The 25,479-nt window shown below is 43.1% G+C and overlaps 1 protein-coding gene across 4 annotated transcripts in view; it reads right to left on the minus strand.

Annotated features, from left to right (window-relative positions):
* The window catches only part of ZFYVE26 (zinc finger FYVE-type containing 26), a 63,716-nt gene that overhangs the window by 18,823 nt on the left and 19,414 nt on the right, over positions 1 to 25,479 (minus strand). For all 4 annotated transcript variants that reach the window (XM_072839041.1, XM_072839039.1, XM_072839040.1 and 1 more), the window contains 17 exons: positions 23,108 to 23,309; positions 21,878 to 22,141; positions 18,944 to 19,063; positions 18,672 to 18,836; positions 17,929 to 18,147; positions 16,828 to 16,930; positions 15,230 to 15,975; positions 13,593 to 13,789; positions 12,278 to 12,382; positions 10,574 to 10,696; positions 9,995 to 10,171; positions 7,948 to 8,194; positions 7,107 to 7,220; positions 4,477 to 4,640; positions 3,319 to 3,455; positions 1,397 to 1,428; positions 583 to 719 (listed from right to left, as the gene is read on the minus strand). In XM_072839041.1, coding sequence (XP_072695142.1) covers positions 583 to 719; positions 1,397 to 1,428; positions 3,319 to 3,455; positions 4,477 to 4,640; positions 7,107 to 7,220; positions 7,948 to 8,194; positions 9,995 to 10,171; positions 10,574 to 10,696; positions 12,278 to 12,382; positions 13,593 to 13,789; positions 15,230 to 15,975; positions 16,828 to 16,930; positions 17,929 to 18,147; positions 18,672 to 18,836; positions 18,944 to 19,063; positions 21,878 to 22,141; positions 23,108 to 23,309 — 3,252 coding nt within the window. The remainder of the gene's footprint in view (positions 1 to 582; positions 720 to 1,396; positions 1,429 to 3,318; positions 3,456 to 4,476; positions 4,641 to 7,106; positions 7,221 to 7,947; positions 8,195 to 9,994; positions 10,172 to 10,573; positions 10,697 to 12,277; positions 12,383 to 13,592; positions 13,790 to 15,229; positions 15,976 to 16,827; positions 16,931 to 17,928; positions 18,148 to 18,671; positions 18,837 to 18,943; positions 19,064 to 21,877; positions 22,142 to 23,107; positions 23,310 to 25,479) is intronic.

The following is a 25,479-nucleotide window of genomic DNA, read 5'->3' on the forward strand; positions in this document are numbered from 1 at the left end:
CTTTCTTTCTTTCTTTAGAGAGGGGGTAGAGGGAGGGGCAAGGAGAAAGGGAGAGAGAGAATCTTTAGCAGGCTCCAACAGAGAGCTCAATCTCACCACTCTGAGGTCATGACCTGAGCCAAAACCAAGAGTCAGATGCTTAACTGACTAAGCCATCTAGGTGCCCCCCTGAAGCCCTTTCCAACCTGCTCTCATATATTTCCAAGATGCTCTTCATCTTCTGTCTCATTTGGTTTACTTGTCTTAGCTCCCATGTGAAGGCCAGGCTGTATTCACCTATCTCTGCATTTCTTTTTTTTTTTAAGATTTTATTGATTTATTCGTGAGACACACATACACACACACACACACACACACACAGAATGAGAGAGAGAGAGAGAGGCAGAGACACAGGCAGAGGGAGAAGCAGGCTCCATGCAACAAGCCCGACATGGGAATCGATCCCGGGTCTCCAGGATCACACTCTGGGCTGAAGGCGTCACTAAACTGCTGAGCCACCCAGCTTGCCCTATCTCTGCATTTCTTGCCATAATTACACATTGTAAAGAAACTCAAATGACCAACAAGTTTTATTGCTATTACCTGCTCATAGTAAAATTCACTCCGCACCAGCTCATTTTCCTCCTCATTCAGATCCAAAATCCATTCCACCTCAGCTGCTTTGGGGACTCTCACCACGCCTGAGTATGGAGGACTTTCACTCTTGGAGCTGTCTGGTGCTGAGGAGAGAAGTGTCGTTCAAGTGTCATTCTCTAACCAGCAGTCCACTGTAGCCCCAGCCCGAAAACTGGCGTGAGCTATATGCACTATCTCAGGGCCTCTGTCTCTTCTTGGACCCTTTTATTTCCTTTAGGAGATCTCATTGTGTACCTCAAACTTTCTTCCCCAGGGAAGTTCTGAGATGATGGTTACAGCATCAGACAACCCCACTGCTTCACACAAGAAACTCTGAAATGTACAGCCTTTTCAAATGGAGGGCTGAGTCACTGGGTATCCTAAAAACTAACCTCTGTGGGAGGATATGAACCAAACTATTAATAGTGATTGCCAAGGGGGAAGGAGGGAGCATTTGGAGGTAGGATGGAGGTGAAAGGGAATCTAAGAGGAAAAAAAAAAAGAAAACCACCTACTCAAAGTTAGGGACCAAATTCTCTGGTTGCTGGCTTTCTGAATGCTGGAAGCTAATGAGGCAGTATGGTAGCTTAATAGGATGGTAAACTTTAAGAGAAATAGCATGATAGAATGACAAGAATGTTCTTTTCTTCTTGACCAACAAGTTGGACTGAGTTGCAACTGATACTTTTAATAAAGGTATCAGTTGCAGCTGAAACACAAAGAAAGACTCCAAGACTTGAGCATATAAATGAAGACACACAGGAATGTGATTCAGCCTTACCTTCTGGTTGTCCTGGATTCTCCTCTGGCACACTGGAAACAGAGAAAGAAAAAAGAAATGCTTGATCCCTTCTCCTCCTTTTTGTTTTGAAGCTGGGATAGTGCATTGACATTTACACGGTTACCCAAGTAAGATGTACCAGGGAACCAATCAAACTCTTCCTGTCCCTCACCTGTCAAGCTAATCACTGACAATTTTCTGTCCACCTCTTTAAATGTCCCCATCTTTCTCTCCATCCCTGCCTCAGAGAGGACTCTTATCACTTATTGCTAGAGCCTTTATAATGGCTTCCCAATTGGTGTCCTAGACTCTGTCAACCTACTCCTTACTTTGCAGCTACAGCAAATCTGGTCCTGTTATGCTTCTGCTTAAAATTCTTCCATAGCTTCTCAGGGCAAAAGTATTCCACATTTGCAGTTTCAGCAAAGACCTTATGACCTAGCCTGGTTATCTCTTGAGAGCACTGCACTCATGACCTGTGCTCAACTCATAAAAGTCCTCCCCACTCTGTCACTGGCTCTGGTCAACTTCAGTTGGCACCACCAAACACTAAGTCCTGATGCCACAAGTTGGAGGTCAAGTCTAGTGTCTACACGAGAAGCCTGCTGGTCAACCCCAGCCCATGCTGCCAAAGAGCAAGCTCCAAGCCTTTGGGCCCAAGTCCTCCTCGCTCAACTGTCAGTTTTCTAAGTTTAATGTATGCTAGCTAGAACCTCAGTCTATCAGCTACCTACTCATACTTCCTCAAAGGACCCACATATTCTCCTGTCCCTACTTTCGCAGTTGTTAATTCTACTTCTGCATGCACTGTTTTGGCTTCTTTTCCTAAGTTCTTATACTCTAAAGCTTAGACTAGGTGCCACCCCTCTAAGACACCTTCTAACCATCAGGCTAAGCTGGGTGTCTCTACCACTGCACTCATCCAATGACTTTGTGGTCTGTTACCTGTTTTCCCACTAAAATCGAGGCTCCTTGAGGAAAGGATTTTGCTGAGTAATTGTTGAATGAAAGAATCCCAATCAATACTAACTATTCATTTCCAATCTCAGCAATATGGTATATGGATATTTCTTCTGTTTCCTACCCCAAGAGAGGCAAGTGGTAGGTCAGGGTCACAGAAACTACAATATAAGAATGGCACGTCTTCCTTCCTAGGAGATCAGTAATCATCATGGTAAATAATGACAAAAAATATTCATATTAAAACAAATTTAATGCTATTGAGCTACTGAGCAGAATATAAAATCAATTTGTCTGTAGCAAAACATGAAGAATTCAAAGTAATTTGCTTTTGAGGAGTTGCTTTAGCTCATATTCCCAGATGGCCTATGAGCCTTAGTCTCACCCTCCTTTGCTGCTAGAGGTAGTGAGAAAAATTGAGCAACACTAAGCTAGCAAACAGCCTTAATCTGTCTTGCCAGAGGTATAAACAGTTTCTGAAATTTGTTTCTAGGTAAACTGTGTGTAGGAAGGTATGGGGGCTCTTCTAGTTGTGGATAACAAGCCAGGATGACTAGCTGGATTAAAACTGATGCCAATGATGCTGGAACAGTCAGTGGATGTGAACACGTCCCTTTGAGGCCAGCTAAGATGGATGGAAGCAGGAGCAGCAGGAAAACTGGTGAGGTTGTTGGCAACCTAAGATTAATGGCCTCAGTCGGGAACCAAGTGTCCTGATCTCAGAGACAACATCATAGAAGAGCTTTAAGCTCTGTTTCATCTCTTAGAAGTTTCTCTAATCTAGGTCAAACATTTCGCTATAGAGTTTATGGCATTTCAGTATGAATGTTAAATTAGAACTTGCTGTAATTGTTCCAGACTTGAGATGCTCTCCACAATAAGACACCAAGACCCCCTGACCTCGGGGGAGGGTGGGTGTGCAGAGGTCCATGGAAGTAGTGGCCCCACTGTAGGACACTCACTCTTTATTGTAGTAACTATAGCACTGGTCACACACACGAGTAGGGCTCTCTCTGCAGCCTTCTACCACCATTTTCTTCGTGGAGCAAGCACTGCACACTAGCCGGCCACAACGGCGACAATGGTGACGCCTGTTGAACTATTATTGGGAAGAGAACGAAGAGGGAGGAAGAGAAGGTGAGATTGCAGGAGCTGTGAGTATACCTGTCAACCCACTTATCTTTGGTATTAGCCACCTGCAACTTACTAAGAACACCAGGTGTTTGGGCTTCTACTGAGAAAGAATACCAAGCCCATACCTTTAAGAAGCTGACATTTAAAGGTATGTCTTAGATAGTGGGCAAAGTCCAATGGGCAGTTTTGCAATAGTTCCTGACAAGTTTTACCTGTCTGTGGAGGCAATGTGTGAAGACACAGCAAAAACAGTAGGGAAGAACTGACTTACTCAGCCAATGCAAATCACATGTTTTCACGGCATTGATGATGATGAAAAGAAAAAGATGCTTTCACTAGTACTGCCTCATTTCACTGTAAGAGGCTTACATGTTATACCTCCTTCATAGATGAGGGAATGAGACACACAGAAATCAAATCATTGTTGTTCTTGTCAGCCTTGAGCTAATATGCCAGTCAGTACAGTGGTAAGTGTACTTTTGTCATCATAGTTGGTCCTTATAGCCCCATGGGCCAAAAAAATGTATCATCCCTAACTTACAAGTGAGCATTTGAGACTGAAAAAGTCATACTGCTAGTAAGAGGCAGATCTAGGATTAGAACCCAGGTCCTATCTCCAGAGACAGTACATACAACCACCACCAGGCCACCTGTCTTATGGTGAAAGGGGAGCTAGAGACAAGATCTCCTTGTATTAGTGATAGTGACTCCTTCTGTTATACCACTCTGCCTCTGTTTAGTCATTTCATGAGAATGGCAAAGATTTTAGAATTTAAGGTTACCCGAAGGTATCTACCACCTGTCTGAATACAGAAAATACACCTGATCAGGTCAAAGTTAAACCCAAAGTCTTAGATTTGGTAGTTCTTCTGAAAATACCAATATTCTCTTGGGGATAGCAGGATAGACTATAAACTCTGGGCTCATGAATTGGTGGTTTCCTTTCACATCCTCTGCAGGCAAAGCTGGAGACCAACACTGCTTACCATGGTGAAACGCTCCCTGCAGCAGACCATGCAGATGCTTGCACTCTCATCAGGCACCCATTGATGCCTGCCAGGGGGTGTTGCTGGGGGGACAAACTCCAGTGGAGTCTGACTTTCTGGGAAGCTCCTTTCCCTTGGACTGGGGGAATGTACAGTGGAGACACCTGGGAGTCAGAGCCAAAGTCAGAGTAAAAGGTGATCAATAGTCCAGCTAATAAATGAAGGAATGAGAAAAATCAGAATTTCACCATGTGTCAAACACCTACTGAAATAACATATCCAGCACAATGGTCATTGATGGCTGACTGAATTATAAAAAGAGAGACACCTGGACACTGTGTGTGTGTCTCCTGATGGAAGGCACACAAGCACCTATCAAATATACTTACCAAAAAATATTAAACCTGAATCAAACAAGCTTCTAGATCTATCAGTGTACTGGAAATACAGAGGACTGAGACCAAGACTAGAGGGTGGCAATCAGCGAAATCTAGCATATGGGAATCTCTACAGGACAAATAAACTAGATAAATAAAAAAGAGTTAGGGGAACCTATTGATTAAAAGAAACTTGAGAAGTATTTTAGCTAAATGCCATGTGTGGACATTATTCAGATTTTGGTTCTAGGAAAACCAATTAAAAAAAAAAAACATTAACAAGGGCACCTGGGTGTCTCAGTGGTTGAGCATATGCCTTTAGCTCAGGTCTTGATCCTGGGGTCCTGAGGTCTAGTCCCGCACTGGGCTCCCTGCAGGGAGTCTGCTTCTCCCTCTGCCTATTTCTCTGTCTCTCTCTGTGTCTCTCATGAATGAATAAAAAATCTTAAAAAAAAATTAAAACAGTAAGAAAACATTAACAAGACAACTGGGGAAATATGAATACTGACTGGATAGTTGGTAATAATAAAAAATCATTAATTTGTTTTTAGGTATGATGAAGATGTTACAGTTTTATTTTTTTAATTTATTTTTTTTTAAGTTTTTAAATTTATTTATGATAGTCACAGAGAGAGAGAGGCAGAGACACAGGCAAAGGGAGAAGCAGTCTCCATGCACTGGGAGCCAGATGTGGGATTCGATCCCGAGTCTCCAGGATCGCGCCCCGGGGCAAAGGCAGGCGCCAAACCGCTGTGCCACTCACGGATCCCAAGATGTTACAGTTTTACTTTATAAATTCCTTACCTTTTAAAGATATATACTGATACATTTATAAACAAAATCATATGATATCTAGGATTTGCTTCAAAATAACCTGGTATGGAACAAGAATGGTCATCATGAGATGGTAATTATTGTAGTTGGGGATACATATGTGGGACACTATTACACTATTCTACTTTTGTATACTGGAAAATGTCTACAATAAAAAGATTTAAAAAAAATTAAACCAAAGTTGCTCAGACTGCCATTTGTAGATGCAGGAGGCTGTTTGTAGTTCTTAAGTCTGAGCCCTTCCCTCAGGTCTACTGGTTATTGTAAAGCATGGCTAATTTTCAAAGTATGGCTGTGAAATGCCACAGTCTTTGCTTATTGGTACCTAAGGAAATTTCTTGTCGACTAGCGGAACAATGTTGGCAGGTCGCAGAAGAAGAGAACTGAAAAACACAGTGACTCCTGATACCACCTATAGATCTCTTCCTGGAATCCTGCTCCCTTGACTGTTGGCAAAACAAACACTTTCTGAGCTTCTTCTGAGGACTGTAGGCCATTGTGCAAAGGGCCAGGGACTGGGGAAGAGGAGGGATGGTGGGGAAGAGGAGGGTAGTGAAAAGGGGTGATCAAGACACAGCTGAGTTTTTCAAGGAACCTGCACAAACATAGGTGAGTAGGTGACAAACATAAATAACGATCTTGCAGCAGAGGGCCAGGATGATCATGAGGACTGAATATACTCTATCTTCTCTATTAGCAGTCAGTAGTTGTGCATTTGCCCACTCATCAAAATTTACTTGTAACTTCAAAATCAGTATTTGCCGTGCCTTTGTAGATATAGGCAGAGTGATGAATAATTTGATTTGCCTGACATGCAGGTTCTCATCTGAAGATGAACAAGGTGATGTTCTGCTTTCGTATTTCAGCTCTCATACAGAGGTGACCAGAGGATGGAGATGGGAGGGGACAGGGTGGGGTAAGGCAAGAAGCTCTAGCTCTCGGGCTAGCTGGACAGGTCTGAATTCCAAACTCAACAGGTACTCACTAGTGGGTTTGACTCAGGCAAGTCATGTTAACACCTTTAAACCTCTTTTTCTCTTTGGTAAAATAAAGAAAATAAAATTTATTAAGATGAATTATTTTCAATTTCAATTTCAAAATAAAATCTACTAGGATGAATTGTTTTCAGTTTCAATCTAAGTGACTCACACACACACATACACCACATACAGACATCTTCCTGATGAGCAATGGTTTAGTATCTGCTAGTTTAGTGTTTGCAGAAATCTTATAGAAATACTACTGCAAATAATGAAAATTGATTGATAAATTTTCTGGGAAATACAAAGCTGGAATAAGCCAAGAAAATAAAATAAGAATGTTGTAACTGGAAAACAAAAAAGAGGCTAAAGAATCAGAAAGTCAGAATAAAGGCAAGTTTGAACTAAACGATGGGTAACTCTCAGAACCTGTTCTTACCAGGAGCAGGAGCAGTAGGAGTAGCAACAGCAGCAGAGAATTCTGCTGATGGTGATCTAGACAAGGTCTCAAGGTCCGAAGCCTGACTGGCTTCCTGGAGGTGAGTCACAGAATCTGTAGAGAGGGAAAATGCTGACAAAATATCGTCCTACCATAAGCATCACTCTGCTAGGCATTCAGCTTAAATCTCTGTTGTTTTGCTGATTGTCATTCCATGATTCTGCCTGGTATAAAAAGCATGGTGGAGGTACTTCCAAGACAACAGCAGGAATGCTTCTTCAACTCCTCAAAAAGCAAACTATGTTATAGACACATGAAGTAGTGAAGTAGCTGCCAAGATTTTACAAAATAAATTTTAAAAATGCCCAGAGAGAAGTAGAAGACATTCAAATAATGGCCCTGGAGGGTAGAGAGTAAGAAAAATAAAAAGTTGTCTGGGAATATCAGCCTACATATATCCATTTTCTTCATTCTAAAAGAGACTTAGCTCATGTAGTAGCGGTATCTGATGTGACCCTGTGAGCACTGCACACCCTCAATGCAGAATGACAGTACATAAGAGTCCACTGCACCAAGGCCAAACAGAGACCACTCCCATCATGTTTTGTCTCCCAAACCTTTATGTTTGCACAGTGATAACCTACCAAACTTTAATTTTGGTTAGCCTGCCACTTCCTCCAAGGCCAAGAGCTCTCCTATATAGCAAAGAGTTATCTCTCTGGAGGATATTCCTTTCACTCTTGATCAACTCAAAATAATAAAAGAAGGCATATTACAACTAAGGATGTAGTACGCTGTTTCCTCCACCACATGGAGTCCCCATTAGGATGTTGGCAGTTACCTGATCGTTTCTCCCTCAGAGAGTACGGGAAGTCCAAGGCTTTTCCTGCATATCTGGAAAGCAGTGAGTCAACGTCATCCATGGTGAAGCCAATTTCCTGCCCAGCCAGTAGCTGATGCAGAGTCTGCACAGCTACAGTGGCCCAATCCACTTTCATGTTCATGAGGAGCTGTTCCAGCATGAGGAGGGGGTTAGAGGACAAGTGGGAATAGCTGGCTCGGTGTGGCTCAGGGAGGGTCAGCAGAACCTGTTTGTAGGGTAGATTCACAGAGTAAAGAAAACAGTACACACAATTCAGAAGAAATCCAAGGTTCCTACTGGGAAGGGGAAGGAGATCAGGGACCAAAGGCACATGGCCAACTACTGAAACTGGTTGGAGTCTTTTAGGAAGCAATCTATTTCAATCTTTCAGGTGGCAATCAAGAAGTACTTCAGGTACCTATTACCTAGAAGAGAGGTTGGCTAACATTCTCTGTAAGGGGTTAGATAATACATATTTTAGGCTTTTTGGGCCGTAAAGTCTCTGTGGCAACTACTCAACTCTGCCAGTGTGGTGTGAAAGCAGTCACAGGCCATATGTAAGTAAATGAATGCATGAACTTATGTTCCAATAAAACCTTATCTACAAAAGTAGGCTGAGGACTGGATCTGGCCCACAGGTGGCACCTCCAGGTATCGCTGAACACTGCCTGATTCTTACAGCCACCATTCTGTCAGTCTGAGGCTTAATTAGAATGAGCAATATAAGGTGATGTCAGTAGGCTGCCTAAACCTAGCACTTTAGTGTCCTATAGGTAAATGATGTCCTCGGCTCCCACAGACTGTTATCACTAGGCTTGAAATATGTTCACTAGCTCTGCTCACTGCCAATTTTCAAGGATTCCCCCATGTAGGAACAGTGCATCCAAAAAAAAAAAAAAAAAAGCATTTTCTTTAGGAACACTTTATGTAGCTGAACTCTTAACAGGTGAGCCAGTACTCATACTGATGGTTCTCCTAGCACTTGTTCTATTTGTGGAGTGAGGTCTATACTCATGACGTGGTAGATATGAGCCAATCAGAATCATGAGAACAGTGTTAGAGGGGGGGATCCCTGGGTGGCTCAGCGGTATGGTGCCTGCCTTTGGCCCAGGGCGCGATCCTGGAGTCGCAGGATCGAGTCCCACGTCAGGCTTCTGGCATGGAGCCTGCTTCTCCTTCCTCCTGTGTCTCTGCCTCTCTCTCTCTTTCTATCATAAATAAATTAAAAAAATAAATCTTAAAAAAGAAAAAAAGGGATCCCTGGGTGGCGCAGCGGTTTGGCGCCTGCCTTTGGCCCAGGGCGCGATCCTGGAGACCCGGGATCGAATCCCATGTCGGGCTCCCGGTGCATGGAGCCTGCTTCTCCCTCTGCCTGTCTCTCTGCCTCATTCTCTCTCTCTCTCTCTGTGAGTATCACAAATAAATAAAAATTAAAAAAAAAAAAAGAACAGGGTTAGAGGGCCCCATTTCTCTCTAACCGCCCCCTTCTCTAGCTTACTTTTTACTAGCTTGCAATTTTTTCTTCTGTTAGTGTCTCCAAGGTTACACATCAAAGGTAAGAACTTCATTACCTAGAGAATTAACTCTTTTTTCTTTAGCACAAACTAGGTTATTAAGCAGTAGTTTGAAATCCTCACCTCAGAATCTCTTCAGAAGATAGCCAGGTCCTGCCCCAAAAGATTCAGTTTTAACTGATCTGGGATAAAGGTCAACAATTTTTTTTTTTTAAAGTCCAGGTGATTCTACTACATGGTCAGCATTGAGAACACTGATCAACCGATACCAGGGAAACCACAAAGAGAACTTAAGAGGACCATGCAGAATTCACTTTGGAGGCAAGGCAGGAAGACAATGACAACTCCCAAGGGACTCAGGAGTGGGTTGCTAGGATAAAAGTTTTATATAGCACAGGACAAGAATGGCAGGTGCCTGGAAGAGCCACTGACAGGGTAAGTTCTGAAGTAGAAGCTGGGCCAGTGGTCTCTCCCCCAGACATGCCTTCCCATCACCCCCTTTCCTTCCTGACCTTGGATCCCATGTATAGTGCTTGGATTTCACGGTGTCGGACAGCAGTTAGTTCTCCGTAAAAGTGAGTGGTGAGGTAGGTGGCCAGGAAGTGAGAAGCGGCCAAGCTAGGGTGCTGGTCAAGGGATTGCTCTGTGACTTCAAGGCACATTGTTGGATCAGGAATTCTTTGCAGGAGCTGTTGTAAGAGAAGGGTAGAGGGGAGATGAGGCCCATAAAGAACTCGGTCCAGCCTTGTTTTATTTGGGATGGAACATTTAGGTTTATTCATTTTGGACTAATCCCCCTTCTCTGCACTCTTTCTTTCACCATCCCTGAAGCTCCACAAATGATGACTTTGACCAGATTTTAGCAGAATCCTGGACCCAGATGACCATCTAGCATGAAAGTCAGGTCTACGCACCTCCTGTTGAAGATGACTACAATCATCTTGAGGCCATGAAGGACTCCTGAAGGACATGAAGGGGCAGACCTGAGATTGCAAATGCTTTGCATGATATTTCTCATGAACAAAGCCATCTGGTTTGACTAACCTTTTTGTCTTATCCCAAAAGAAAAATTTCAAGAGATGGAGGCTTACTTGCAGAGCCTTTTCATGATCTCCTCTTTCTAGAAGGTGGAGAAGATGCTTTTGATGTAGGCTGATTAAATGCTCTCTTGGAATGGGGTAGAGGCAGCCCCACTCCTCACACAGCCCATATTCCTGGAAAGAAACATACACGGCTTCAATCCCTTTGACTCACTAGCCTTGTCACACATCCAGTTTTTGCCTAATTTTTCTCAGCAGTCTTGAGTCTGGTAAAGCCCCAGGAAAGTTTGGTTAAGTGCTCTTGGGAACTACACTCTGGGATTAAAGTGGGCTCATAAACTCAAAGGATGACAGTGGCAAGGGAGTTACAAAAATGATCAAAGTAGGTTGATGATTAATGATATCACTTTCCTCTGAGATCTAGCATAAAAAAGAAACATGACATACAGTGACTGGTACTTCCAACAGCCCTGGGGAGATAGTAAGGAAGTGAGGAAGACTGAGAAGATTGTCCAAAAGAGACAGTGACAAATAACGTATAGGGTTGTTGAATATATTGTACATTGAAACTAATATAACACTAAATGTCAATTATGTTAGAATTTAAATAAATAAATAAAGGGCAAACAGAACACAAAGGAGAAAGTGCCTACTTAGGTCTGATTGTTGCTGTATGAATGTGCGGTCCCAGTGCTTAAAAAGTTGAAAAAATTTTTTAATTAAAAACTTTCCCTATTTTGAAACGTTGGCAGTGAAAGCAACATGAAAAAAAAAATTTGGCAGACCAATACCGCATGGGGGAAACAAGCATCCTGGGCATTGGATTCTATGTCCCTGTTTGCTACTCCCTACCCCCAATTTGTGAACCTTGGATTAAAGTTTCAGAGAATGGAATTCCCAAGGCTTTGTCCAGGTATTTTAATATGGTACCATCTGGAATGCCCTCCCCACAACTCTGCTTGGGACCATCTTTTTCAGGATGCTTCTTTGTTTCTCAGGCTATGTTAGGTGCCCTGCCTGTGCTCCCAACCTGGGTTTACTTCTGTCACTTGATATATAACAATAATCTAGGGATGTGTTTCATTTTACTCCTCTTCCCAAAATGTGAGCCACACAAGGTCAAGGACTAAGCTTAATTATCTTTGCTTCACCACCATCTAGTGCAGTTGCAAATAACAGATGGTTAATAAACGTTTCCTCAATGCATGAACATCTGAATGAGCACATCCACATTTTGAACTATGGTATATCAGCTCCTTAAAGAATAAATAAGATTCTATTTAGCACTCAAATGTTCAATAAACATATGAAAAGACATTCTTTAGTAATCATGGAAACGTAAATTCAAACAGTAATGAGATACCATCCTATCGGCACAAAGGGAAAAGTTGGACATACCAAATGCTATAAGGATATGGAGCATAGGAACTGCAAGTGGACTTACTGATCTTAAGAGCAATCTATAATGTCTCAGTAAAGGTGAGGATACTTATGCCTGATGATTCAGCAATTCCACCACTAGCTCTACATTCTGTACTTTGTATATACAGAGTAGGATGATAGTATAAATGCATCCATTGTATTATTCTCTACACTTCTATGTTGGTAAATTTCACACACAAAAAGATGAAAGAATCCGATGTAGCTACCAAAAAAATGTGGACTCTGATACATGGAAAGAGGTCTATACAACCAGGTAAAAAATTGCAACTCTGAGAAGAGGAAAAAGGGGAATACCACTCAGGAAAATAGTACCTTTGCCTCTAGAATCATGTTCATGACAGTTGATGGGTCCTCAATGCAACAGTTCCTCAGACTCTGCCAATCACACCACACTGGGGTAGCCTGCAAACCTAGAATCTAAGGAAAGATAGGAAGAGCTATCAAACCACATTATAGCTTCACCCTCCACGAACAACTCACTCAAGTTTTCAGGGATGGGCTATTCCTAGGTTTCTGTCCCAATGTCAAGCTGTCAAAACCTGCCAGGAGAGCAGAGGAATGAAAGCAAATGAAGCAATGACTTGAGTGAAGCATCCTTAGGGAGGAAAGGCTGAACGGAGAGGCCAGGATTGGGGCCTTTCACTTATGAGAGCAATTCTCAGAGGCTTCTGTGCTTCATAGCTTGTTCAGCCTCCTGGGGTCACTTGTCCTATGCTCCTCCATCTTAAAAACTCTACCTAAGATACTCTTCCAGCTTGAATTCTCAGTGGGATTGCCCTTTAATGCAACATTTTAGCTCTGCAAGAAAAGTGCTGAAGAAGAGTGGAAAGAAAATCTTTCTCACTTGCCATCTTCACTTGCTCTGCTGGGGCTCTGGACTCTTTTTGGTTCCATGTATACATACTTTATACTTTATACTTGCTATGTAGCCATACCACCTAAATCTGTCTCCCTGGCCTCTTGATCTTGAAAATAATACATTTTCCCAAATAATCTTTCATTTTGAAACTGTCACTTTCTTTTCTTTTCTTTTTTAAAGATTTTGATTATTTATTCATGAGGCAGAGAGAGAGAGAGAGAGAGGCAGAGACACAGGCAGAGGGAGAAGCAGGCTCCATGCAGGGAGCCCGATGTGGGACTCGATCCCGTGTCTCCAGGATCACACCCTGGGCTGAAGGTGGCGCTAAACCACTGAGCCACCCGGGCTGCCCGAAACTGTCATTTTCATGCAGCTTTCAAAATGGTTCTTGAAATTTAGCTGAAATTTAAAACAATCTTTAAAAAAAAAGATGGAGGTTAAGCTCTATAAGAACTTTTGAACAACAAGGAACATATAACAAACATAAAACATGCACAAAACTCAAGAATACATGAGAAAGAAGCTTTGTGGACTGTTGTTCTTACTATCCTTATTTCACGAATATATTTAAAATTACAAAAGGAAAATAACATAGTAAATAGATATAAGGTCTCTCTTCGTTGTTCACTTAAGAAAAGAAGCCAGATCCAGAACAAAAGCCAGGACCAGACTGTCTGTTTCTTAAATTCCACCATCATGTAGGAAAAGGCTGAAGTTGGTAATATGGTGGGAAGCCTATTTCCTTTCTCTTGATGCAGGGAACCATACCTTCTGATACACCCGCAGCTCTGCCAGCTTTCTCTGTAGCTCACATTTTAGTTCACCTTGGACAGTTGTGTCTGAGATACAGTATGCCAGGATCTCCAAGCACCACTCCAGGGGCCACTTGTCCACAAACTGTAGGGTTAGCCGACTTCTCAGGTATGCATCCTTCACAGGAAATAGGAACTGCCAACCTTCTTTGTCTGCAAGATGAAAAGATTCCCAGAGGTGGCAAACTTGGCACTGGAAGAGCTTAAGAGTCCAGTTTTGTTTCATTTCATAAAACAGGAGCTTGGAGGATCCTTAAGATCGACCTGATCTTAATTTTTACACTTGGAACCATTAAATGAAAAGGAGAAATGCTGTATGTTTTTCTTTTTAAGAACTTAATCACAGTCACAAGACTTTCTGAAAAGAGAAAGAAAAGGGAAGAAAAAAGAACAAAGGGAGAAGGAAGGAATGAAGGAAGAAGAGACAGAACAGATGAAGCTCTCCATGTTTTGGCATGCTGCACAGATGGCACTGTTTCAGACTCAGTATGTAGGCAGAGCTCTTAGTTTTCCCTGCAATTTCTACTCTGTGCCATATATAACTACTTGAAAGTTATTTCAAGTAAACTAGTTTCACTCCCTTCATACCCTGTCATTATTACTTGGTAGATCTTTCTCTCCTTACACCTATTTCACAGATTTGAAAACAGACTCAAAGCAATTAAGAGTGCATAGCCAGTCAGTGGATTTCTCCACCTTCCCCAGGAGGGATTTTTTTCCTTTCGTCAGGGCAGCCAAGTCCCCCCACCCTCCCCCCAAGCCATTTCCTACAGCATGCCCAACTCTTGCTCCCTCTAGTGGAGTATTATAGATCATTGCTCTCAACTCCCTTAAGGACTCTTTGGGAGCTTTTATTTTTTTCAGTGCAAAAAAGTGTTTTATCAAAGCATTGGGACAGGACCTGTGGGCAGAAAGAGCTGATTCTTTGGAAGCTTTTAAAATAGGATTGTCAAACAGGCCCACAATCTGTTTTTGTTTTTTGTTTTGTTTTTAAAAGATTTTAAGTAATCTCTACACAAAACATGGAGCTTGAACTCACAAACCTGAGATGAAGAGTTGCATGCTCCATTGAGGAAGGCAACCAGGTACTGTCAGTCTGTTTTTAACGAATAAAGTTTTATTACACTATATCCATGCTCATTTGTTTATGTACCATCTATGGCTGCTTTCATCCTATAATGGCAGAGTTGAGTAGTTGCACCTGAGACTGTATGGCTACAAAGCTCTTTACAGAAAGTTTGCTGACCCCTGTTTTAAAGTAAACACTTGCCTGAACTCCATCCTGGGTGTCTGGGGGTTGGGCTCAGATATTTATAGTTTATAGAATTTTCCAGTGATTCTGATATGCAGTGTTGAGGATACTGGCTATGAGTGCCTGTTCTAAAGTTAGATGGAGTGGGATTCTAAGCTCTGCTCTACCATTTACTATCCTGGACAAGTTCCCTAACCTCTGAGCCTTGGTCTCCTTTCAATATGATGCGATTATGGTGGCACCTTTCTCTAGTTATTGTGAGGATCAAATGTGATGATACACTCGCTGAATGCTCAATGTTATTACCACCAATGAAGAGGGAGGCATAGCCTTCTGCTCACCACATGCCGTGGCACAGCTCAGGACTGCATCTCTTATGTTGCTCAAGTCATCCACGTCTCTTCCATACACTTCCGTGAGCTGAAGGGCTCGGGGCCAATCTCTGGCCACCAGGGCTTCCTCGAAGGCCTCGGTGAGCACATCTAGGGCACTGGGAGAGTGCAGGCCCAGGAGGACAGTAGAGAGACTGGCCTGGCCACAGAGACTCACTGCCAGGTTCTGCCCCTGCTCGGTGGACTGTTGTAGGGGCTCCCAGGCAGCCAGGAGGGAGGCTTTGAGCATAGGGAACTGTTCCAGGAGGCGCTCACACTCCTGGGCAACCTGCTCTGCACTCAGAGGCACCTCCCTGCGACCACGAAGCTCCTTCCATGACAAGCTGGGCTTGGTGAGCTTGGGCCCCTGGGAAGCCCCCAGACAGGCCACTGTGGCCAGCAGCTTTGAGCGAGACTTAAGGAAGGCCAAGGCAGAGGATGTAAGGGCTGGGTGTGATGAATCCCTTGGGGAGGAGCGGGGCTTCCTTTTCAATGTGGGATCCCCAGTTGGCTTTGGGGAGCTCAGTGTAGAAAGTGGGAGGTCCTCCAGGCAGTGGGAGGTATGCAGCTGGACCAGGATGCCCAGGTGGGTCAGAAGGGATGATGTCTGTTGGCTTTGCCGGGAAGAGCAAAGGGCAAGAGGCTCACAGCAGCAGTTAACGATGACCTTTGGCACACTCAGGCTGAGCCCCTCTCGGGCCAGAAGGGCTGCCAGCCTGGAGGGAGAGAAGCAGAGGATGCAAAGGACCTGAGTGCACAGGCATGTTACCCAAGTACGGAATTTCTTTGTTTATACAATCAAATGTAAATGCAGACTCTTTAATTATTACTCTTACTCTCTTTCTGCCCCCTGCACGAAAGGTAGTCTATTAAACACATTGTTTTGTTCTTGCTTTTTTAACTTGATATATCTGGGAGATCCACATCCCTCTAAAGAAAGACCTTCTCATTCCTATTTACAGCTACATAGTATTCCATTATGAGTTGAGCGATACTTTAGTCTTCTATTAGTGAATAAATTTTTCTTATTTGTTTCTATTACATATAAAGCTGTAACAAAATGATTTTGTATATATATAATTTTTCATAGGTCAATAAAGCCACAAGATAAATTGCCCAATGTGGACTGACTGCTAGGTCAAAGGGTATATAATTATTTTTTTAAATAAATATGGACAAATTGTCTTCCCATATGGGCTATACCAATTTATATCCCACCAGCAATCTATGAGAAGAATGCTTGTTTTCCGATAGCATAGCCAACAAATGAGTCATCAAATTTTTGATTTTTGCTTATTCATAAATGAAGATTCACCCCTTAATTTTATGCTTGCAATATGAATGTTGTGAGAGGTGGCAAAACAGAAAGAAATGAAGTGAATTGAAATTGAATTTTAATCTTAATGCAGCTGTATAAGACTAAATGCAAATTAAGGGAAAAGTCTGGAAGAAAACCCCACTGTCTGCACTGAACTCAAGCACAGCCCCACTGAGCCCTTGTATTCCTTAATGTAACTAAACAGTTAGGAAGGCCTATCCATGCTTAACTTCCACAGAGTAGCTCCTACCTGTCTGGGGGAACTTGTCGCTCAAGCAGGAGGTGTGACACGAGTTGGGAAGAGCTCTGCTGTAGGAGGACAAATGGATTTCCTATCTTGACCTCCATGTGATCTGAAAAAATAAAGTGACCTTTGTTTTCACCACTGACTGTAACAGTTCAGAGCCCTGTTTCCCAGAATTAATAAAAAAAGAGCACTGTCAAAATGAAAATTACATTGAGGGGTGCCTGGGTGGCTCAGCTGGTTAAGCATCTGCCTTCGGCTCAGGTCATGACCTCAGGGTCCTGAGATGGAGCGCTGCTTGGAGCTCCCTGCTCAGTGAGGAGCCTGCTTCTCCCGCTCCCTCTTCCCCTCCCCCCACTTGTACTCTTTCTCTCAAACAACAATAGCAACAACAAAAACCTTTAAAAAAAAAAAAAAAAAAAAAGAACTACATCGAGAGCTCTCTGTTGATATCTTCTATGTAAAGGGTATTCTTCATGTGACCCTGACTGCAAGTTTACACCTTACTACTGCTCTAAAGACTTCCAACCACAGACAGACTTCAGGTTTGGTAGCTCTAGCCACAAACAGCTCATGCTGCTCTCTTCAACACAACTAAAGTGCACCCAGTACTCACTCTGTGGACTCATATCAGAGACTTGATCCTCTCTGGGTCCTCAAATCCGCAATGATCTGAGAGAAGTATTTTTTGTCATTAATGCAATCAAAAGTTATCAAGTACTCCCATGTGCTATACAGCTGTACCATGCAGTGGTACACTTGAGGGGGCAGGGGGGAGACAGGGATGAATAAAACACAGATGAGTAAGAAAGGACCCTATAAACCTGGTGTTCTTGGTTACTGTACCCAGAACTTCTCCCCCTTTTTTTAGAGAGGGAGAGGAGAAGGCGTAGACAGAGAGAATCTCAAGCAGGCTCTAAAGCCTGAGGCAGGGCTTGATCTTACAACCCTCAGATCATGACCTGAGCCAAAATCAAGAGTCAGACGCCCAAGTGACTGAGCCATCTGGGCGCCCCAGTCCCCAGAACCTCTTAATTGCATGCCCTTCTTCTTCCCTGTTCTAAATACCAGGCCAGTCATGATTCCATCCCCTTTCTTGCTACTTACCAGGCTCAGAGCTCAAACTCCGAAGGAGAACTGCAGCCACAGTGCTGCAGTAACTGAAAAAGGTGCCCATGTAGTCAGTCTGTCTGCTACCTGCTGGGGTCTGTTTGCCCAAGTTCTTCTGGAGGAGCCGAGTCTGGATCAGCACAGGGTGGGCCTCTGCCTCTGGAGCTTTCTGAGCTGCTTGCTCCACCAGTGAGGAGAGTGGGGTACTCCTGGGCTCTGGAAGCAGTTATGACAGGGGAAGGGCCAGGGGTTTTAGTCAGTACTTCCAGCTTTGGATCAATGGGGCATCCTATAGCTTGGGTGCTAGGCTTATAAGATAGCTATAAAATCCTAAATTGGTTGTCTGTACAAGTGATTCTCAGCCAGGAAGAGCTTTGAGTTTGGAAAAATCAGGGGGGGGATAGTCTTGTTTTCACCCCAGTATCTCCGAGGTGGAACGGCTTTACGAAGGGCACGGCAATCTTTTAGAAAAGGCTGATCAATGTTTACAAGCACCTTCTGGGTGTATTTCTCATTAAGTATCAGAAAAATGTATCAGCTAATGGGAGCATTAAGCATCCTTTCACTTGAGAGGTGGGGAAACAGGTAGAGATAGCTCTGAGACATGCCCTGGCTAACTAGGGGGCTATAAGAGCCCAGTTCTAGAGTCCTCAGCCCCTGCTCCAAAGTGCTTCTTCCTTCTTGGCTGTTTCCTTTCCCCAGTTCAGCCCGCCTCTGCTGCCGAGCAGTCGGGCCTGTACCTGGCAACTGCAATGCCTCTTTCAGTGACTGGAGGACCTGATCTAGCTGCTGTGAGAGGGTGGCATGGCTGGACACACAGTCCTCGGTGAGGCTGGGCCAACACATCTGAAGCAGCTCAGCAATGCTGCACCGTGGAGGGCCAGCGCCTTTTTCTTCTACACTCTCTGTGGAAAGCAAAGGAGAAAAAGTGAACTCCGATGCTGACCTAATGTTCCAAGTCCAGAAGCCAAAAAAAAGGGGGGGGGAGGGGGCCGGGGGGGAAGCAGCTCACCCAATTTAGTCTGTCCAGTTGATGTAAGTGGATAATTGAGGATCTTACTGATTTGCTGAAGAACAAATGGAAAACCTTGAATGCTATCAGCGTTGATGAGTACATGGTCTAGCCGTCGACCTGGAAATGGGTTGAAGGAAGGGGAATGCAGAAAAAATAAGGTACTTTCAGAGACTGATACTCAGTCCTGTATTTACTGTAAAATTTTATCTTCCTCAACGCTAAGGAGGAAATATATGCTGTGCCATTTTGGGTGAGAACCAAATGTCCTTTTCATGCCTGAGGTTCCAGGGCTACCTCCAGCACGATGTCTCAGCTGCCAATAGCAGCAGACCCAGAATCTCTGGCACTCCTATAGAGTTGCTGTCCCAAGCTAATCACTTCTTGTGAATTTGCCTTGGTAGTGTTCTCAGCTGAGAGCTTGAGCTGGGATCCTGTGTTCTCTTTTGCTTAAAGTGGCATCTTGACACCCTGACTAGACTATGAACAACTTTGTGGACAAAGATTATTCCTTATATCTCTCCTATACCCCCTTCACTTCAGGTAATCTGGAAACACAGCAGGTACTAAATTAATTCCTAATTGATTGACATGAGACCATTTCAGCTATTAACAATTTTTTTTAAAGATTTTATTTATTTATTCATAGACACACAGAGAGAGGCAGAGGGAGAGGGAGAAGCAGGCCCCATGCAGGGAGCCCGATGTGGGACTTGATCCCAGGTCTCCAGGATCACACCCCAGGCTGCAGGTGGCGCCAAACCGCTGCGCCACGGGGCTGCCCCAGCTATTAACAATTTGAATAACATCTTTCATTTTAAAATATGAGTACTAGATAAGGGGGAGGGAAACTGTTCAATAAAAACAGCACTGCAGGGCAGCCCGGGTGGTGCAGCGGTTTAGCGCCGCCTGCAGTCCAGGGCGTGATCCTGGAGACCCTGCATCGGGTCCCGCATCAGGCTCTCTGTATGATGCCTGCTTCTCCCCCTGCCTGTGTCTCTGCCTCTCATACTCTCTCTCTCTCTCTCTCTCTCTGTCTCTATAAATAAATAAAATCTTAAAAAAAAAAAAAACACACAAAACAGCACTATGTATGCCACAGTATATTTTCTTAGAAAGGCTATGTGAACACTAGCGGATATTTTAACAAATAGCTCAGAAGTGATTTGTAGGCGTATGCAGAAAAGAGGTACCACAGCAGGCCTGTGAATGCTATCCTTAGAAAGGCATATTTGCAAGGTTGCCAGGCTGGCAGCTATAAACTTAACTGGTAAATGGTTTCTGACACTGATATAAAACGTGCCGTAGGGGCAGCCCGGGTGGCTCAATGGTTTAGTGCCGCCTTCAGCCCAGGGCCTGATCCTGGAGACCCGGGATTGAGTCCCACGTCAGGCTCCCTGCATGGAGCCTGCTTCTCTCTCTGCCTGTGTCTGTGCCTCTCTCTCTTTCTCTGTGTCTCCCATGAATAATTAAATAAATAAAGTCTTAAAAAAAAAGTGCCCTAAATGATGAGAGTGGTTGCTGTCTAAACTGTGTACAGTGTGGTTTATGCTAAACATCTGCTTTCCTTTTGAGAGTCTAGAATTTTGATACTTGCTGGGCAGAGATGACGGCCCATAAAAACCATGGGCATTGAGTCTCCAATGAGCATCATTGTACACACTTGTCACAACTCATTGCTGGAGGAATGAAGCACAGCTTGTGTGATTCCACAGGGAGAAGACTCTTGGAAGCTGTGCCTGATTTCCTCCAGACTTTGTCCCATCAGCCTTTTTCCTTTGCTGATTTTGCTATGTGTCTTTTTGCGGAAATAAATTTTAGCCATGAGTATGACTGCATGCTGAGTTCTGTAATTTCTTCTAATGAATCACTGAGCCTAGGAGTGGCTATAATATCATGACCTACTCACCATCCATCTCTCCATCCATATCACTGAGAGAGGCAGGCTGTTTCCAATGTTTGGTGTATGTATCCAGAATGAGTGGAATGGAACTTTTTTCCTAATTCTTTATTCACATTCTCCTACCTTCATATACTGGATTCCTCTCAAGAATTCCATATACATGCTCTGGGATATTATTAACCTCAAGATACAATCCTCTCTCTAACTATGATCTATGATCCATGAAATATTCCCTTCTGCCAGGTTTACAAACTCAAGACAATTCTAGGTTTTAGGTTAAGTGGGGTTCACTCCAGCAGGGGCATGCAGTCTAAAGGCACAGTTTCCATTTATACAAGTTTTATTTTATTTTATTTTTTTTAATTTTATTTATTTATTTATCTTTTATGATAGTCACAGAGAGAGAGAGAGAGAGAGGGGCAGAGACACAGGCAGAGGGAGAAGCAGGCTCCATGCACTGGGAGTCCGACGTGGGATTCAATCCCGGGTCTCCAGGATCGCGCCCTGGGCCAAAGGCAGGTGCCAAACCGCTGCGCCACCCAGGGATCCCCTATACAAGTTTTAAATATATATTTCTTCCTTGAATTTATCTATAAACCAGAAAAGAAGTTCTCTGAATGATTGCAGTCTGACAAGTCTATTCTTTTTTTTTTTTTTTTAAGAGATTTATTTATTTATTTATGATAGACATAGAGAGAGAGAGAAAGAAGCAGAGACACAGGAGGAGGGAGAAACAGGCTCCATGCCGGGAGCCCAATGCGGGACTCGATCTCAGGACTCCAGGATCGCGCCTTGGGCCAAAGGCAGGCGCTAAACCGCTGAGCCACCCAGGGATCCCCCTGACAAGTCTATTCAGAAGACAAAATTCTCAGACTCTATTTAAGCCTCCAGATTGGCCATGAGGGAATTAACTAATAATCCTGTCCCTCCTTCCCCAATAAGCATTTCCTTCTTATAGAATTTCTCAAGCATCTCAGAAATCCATCCCCTCATTTGGGAATTAAGGAATAAAGCCAAAGAGGCACACTTACCTCGACTCTCAAGGCTAATGTTCAGACGTCGTTCAGCTGTTTCCAAGAGCTGCTTGCAGGTTTTCCAGAGCTGGCACTGACAGCAAGCTAGGTCAAATGCAGCCATGGCAGGGGGATTGAGGTCTTCCAGCACCTCTCTCAGCGAGGCAGTGGGCTCCACTGGGGTATTGCTTATCCAAAAGTCCTCCTGGAGCGTGGGGATGGGTTCTCCAGAGGTACTGAGTAGCTTGTCGGTCACATCAGAGATGGAGTAAAATACCATTCCTGGACACCCAGAAGCAGAGTAAAAAGCAAGAGGTTAACATGATTCTCACTCCCACTTTTATTTTAAAAAGTAGTTATTTAAAAACAAATGTTTGAGATCCTTCTGCACGGGATATCTTCTTGTATACCAGCACCATCATTACAGCCTGCTCTTACAGCCTCAAAAGAACGTTATGGAAAGGAAGGCCCAGAGAAACTCAAAATGATCAAGATGATAGGGGCTTCTTCCCAATGACACCTAAAGGTAAGCTGAGAAAGAATGAGGTGCATTGTGTGTGCTAATCAGAAACCATCTCTAAAACACATTGCTAAAAAAAACAACAAAAAATAAGGTACAACATAGTACTCATTGTTAAGAATGTATTAAAAGCAAAAAAAAGATGTGCGTATATCCTTTTGAAGAGGTCTATAAACTTCCTGGGAGAATGTAGGAGAGATTTGTGATGTTACTTGGTATGCAGAGCCTAGACCAATAAGAGATGTGGAAATGTGGGGCAGGATTCCATTTTCAAGAAATAATGAAAGGATGAAATTTTGCAGCGTAGCCAGTGTTGGGCATTAAAACCTGTGGAATCCTAAGCCATCAGTGTTAAACACAACTTCTTCACTTTACAGAAAAATAAAGTGATATGCTTTATCTCTGAATAATTACATAGGAAGGAAATAAACTCCTAGCCATTTCCCACAGCCCAAGCTAGTGGCCACTGAAACACATGGGAGGAAGAGCATTCACACTCTTCAGTTTAAGTCCCATAGGACAAACTTCACAGAGTAGCTCACGTGGCAGGTATGTGACCACTGTGGTCAGGGAAGTTGGACACAGCTAGAAAATGACTCTACATGTGTCAGGATTGCTATTCTTCAAGGCAAGTGTCCTGCTCTGGATTTTTGCTCACCTTTATGAGGAACCTAAGATTTGAGTGGCTTTTCCCCCACCCCCGGCTACCTCACCACCTATAGTGGCACCTGCTGCTGCTGCACTGCCAATGGCCTGTAGCGTTGAGCGGCCACTGCCTGTTCTTCGAATGGTACTGCTACCACCATCTGAATTCTGGTTTTCAATCTTGTGCTCTACCCGGGACAGCTCCTGGATCACCTCCTGGTAGCGCTCCATGAACATCAGTTCCCCTGCACTGGGCGAGGACTTCAGGTTGAACATGAACACCACCTGTCACAGGAGAAGAATGAGTATGGGTTGTATTGGGTCTGCTGAGTTAGGAAACCAAGACACATGAGATCTTGCCTATCACTAGAATATGGTCCTAAGACAACTGCTTTATAGTCTTGTGAGAGCACTGAATGTTAGAACAGATCAAATATAGAAATAATTCATAAAAGTCAGCAAGAAAGCCACCATGGCCCCAACAGAAAATAGGCAAAATATGTAGATAATTTCTAAGAAAAAATGCAAATGACTAATTACATATTACTAATCTATAGATGAAAAGTTTTCTCCCTAGTAATCCAGGGAATGAATGAATGAATGAATGAATGAATGAATTATAGTCACAGAGAGAGAGAGAGACAGGCAGAGACATAGGCAGAGGGAGAAGCAGGCTCCATGCACCAGGAGCCCGACGTGGGATTCGATCCCAGGTCTCCAGGATCACGCCCTGGGCCAAAGGCAGGCGCTAAACCGCTGCGCCACCCAGGGATCCCAGGGAATTTAAATAATATTAACATCACTTTGCATCTATCACAATGACAAAAAGTAAAAACAACCCCTCATGGAGTAGTGGTAGAATGAACTGTCACCACCTTTTTTAAAAAGCAATTTGATAGTCTATAAAGCTTTAAAAATGTTTTTATTCTTTGGCTTAGTCATTTCTATGAGAAATTCTCTAAAGGAAATAATTAAAAAAACTTAATGCCTAAAGATGATAATCTTGGCACTATTCATTACAGCTCTTACAAGGATGAAAAAAATCTTATGTTGAGCAGCAAGGGAATGGTCAGATGCACCTACTTGCTCAGACTGCTGTGAGGTCACTAAAACCAATTACAAAGCAAATGCAAAAAAGGCACTAAAGTTTTACATTCAACATAATCTTGGCTACATAAAAATCATTCATAACTTGGAAAAAATACTGGCAAAAATATATATATTACCCTTAATATTGGTTCTTGCAATTTTAATATTGGTATTTTCTTGCAATACACATGACTTATTCTATAACCAGGTTAAGAAAATAGAGATTTTATTTAAAAAAAAAATAGAAAAGATCGAAGTCCTAGGAAAGGAAGAGGAGGTGAGGACATTTAGGAGTAAAGCCTTGGGGGGGTGGATGGTGGGGAATCCCAGCTGAATTCCTCTCTGGATTTGGGTGTAAAAAGGTTGGCAAGGGTCCTGTTCTCCCATAGAGGGTCAGATTTATCATTATCAATCAAGTACGGGTTCTAAAATGATCAAAGGAAGTTAAAGATTCTTCCATCACCTAGATTTCTCCTCAATTTACTCAACAACTGAACTCTCATGAAAGAAAAATTCTGAACTCTGTGTTAAGGGATCAGAGCAAGGGTGATAAAAATACCAAAAGTCTTAAAACCAGCACAGCAGGTTTTTATGCCATTAAATTTAAGCAATTTTTAGTAGAAGATTCTTGCGATTTCTCACAGCTTGTACATAATCCTCTTAACATTCCCATGAGGTAGGACAAATAGGTATTACATTTAACTGCAATTTTCAAATGAGTATATCAAATTTCAGAGAGGGTATGAGTCTTTCTGACTTCCACTCCTTGTGCTTTTTCTTATATAACATGAAAATTCTAGCTTGGTAGCTCCTATACTTCTTGTATAATGAACTGGCATTATAGCTATTATTAAAAATTGTCTGCATTATGATTTTTTAAAAGATTTTATTTATTTGACAGAGAGAGTGAACATGCACACACAAGTGGGGGGAGTGTGAGAGAGAGAAGCAGACTCCTTACTGAGCAGTGAGCCAGATACGGCACTCTATCCCAGGACCCCAGGATCATGACCTGAGCCAGACGCAGACTCTTAACTGACCGAGCCACCCAGGCACTCCTGCATCACATTTTTAACTATATAAAAACACATATGTGTTCACAGAAGGAGTACAAGGAAAGAAGCAAAAATACTTCAATGTTTTGAAGTGGTGGAATCGTGGCTAAATATTTTCTTTGATCTTGTTAAAATACTGTTTCTGTTAAGAGATAATTCAACAGTTTAAATATTCAGGATGTATCGTTAAGTCCACATTGCTGAGGACTGGGCCTTGATGCTTACAAGTTTCTCCCTGCTGCTCCTGCTAGATGTGGCCCCTTAGGTGCTCCTGAGGCTCTGGTTGCACATACATCTAGGTTTTCCTGAGG

The sequence above is a fragment of the Canis lupus genome, chromosome 9, assembly GCF_048164855.1.
Source record: "Canis lupus baileyi chromosome 9, mCanLup2.hap1, whole genome shotgun sequence".
NCBI lineage: Eukaryota > Metazoa > Chordata > Mammalia > Carnivora > Canidae > Canis > Canis lupus.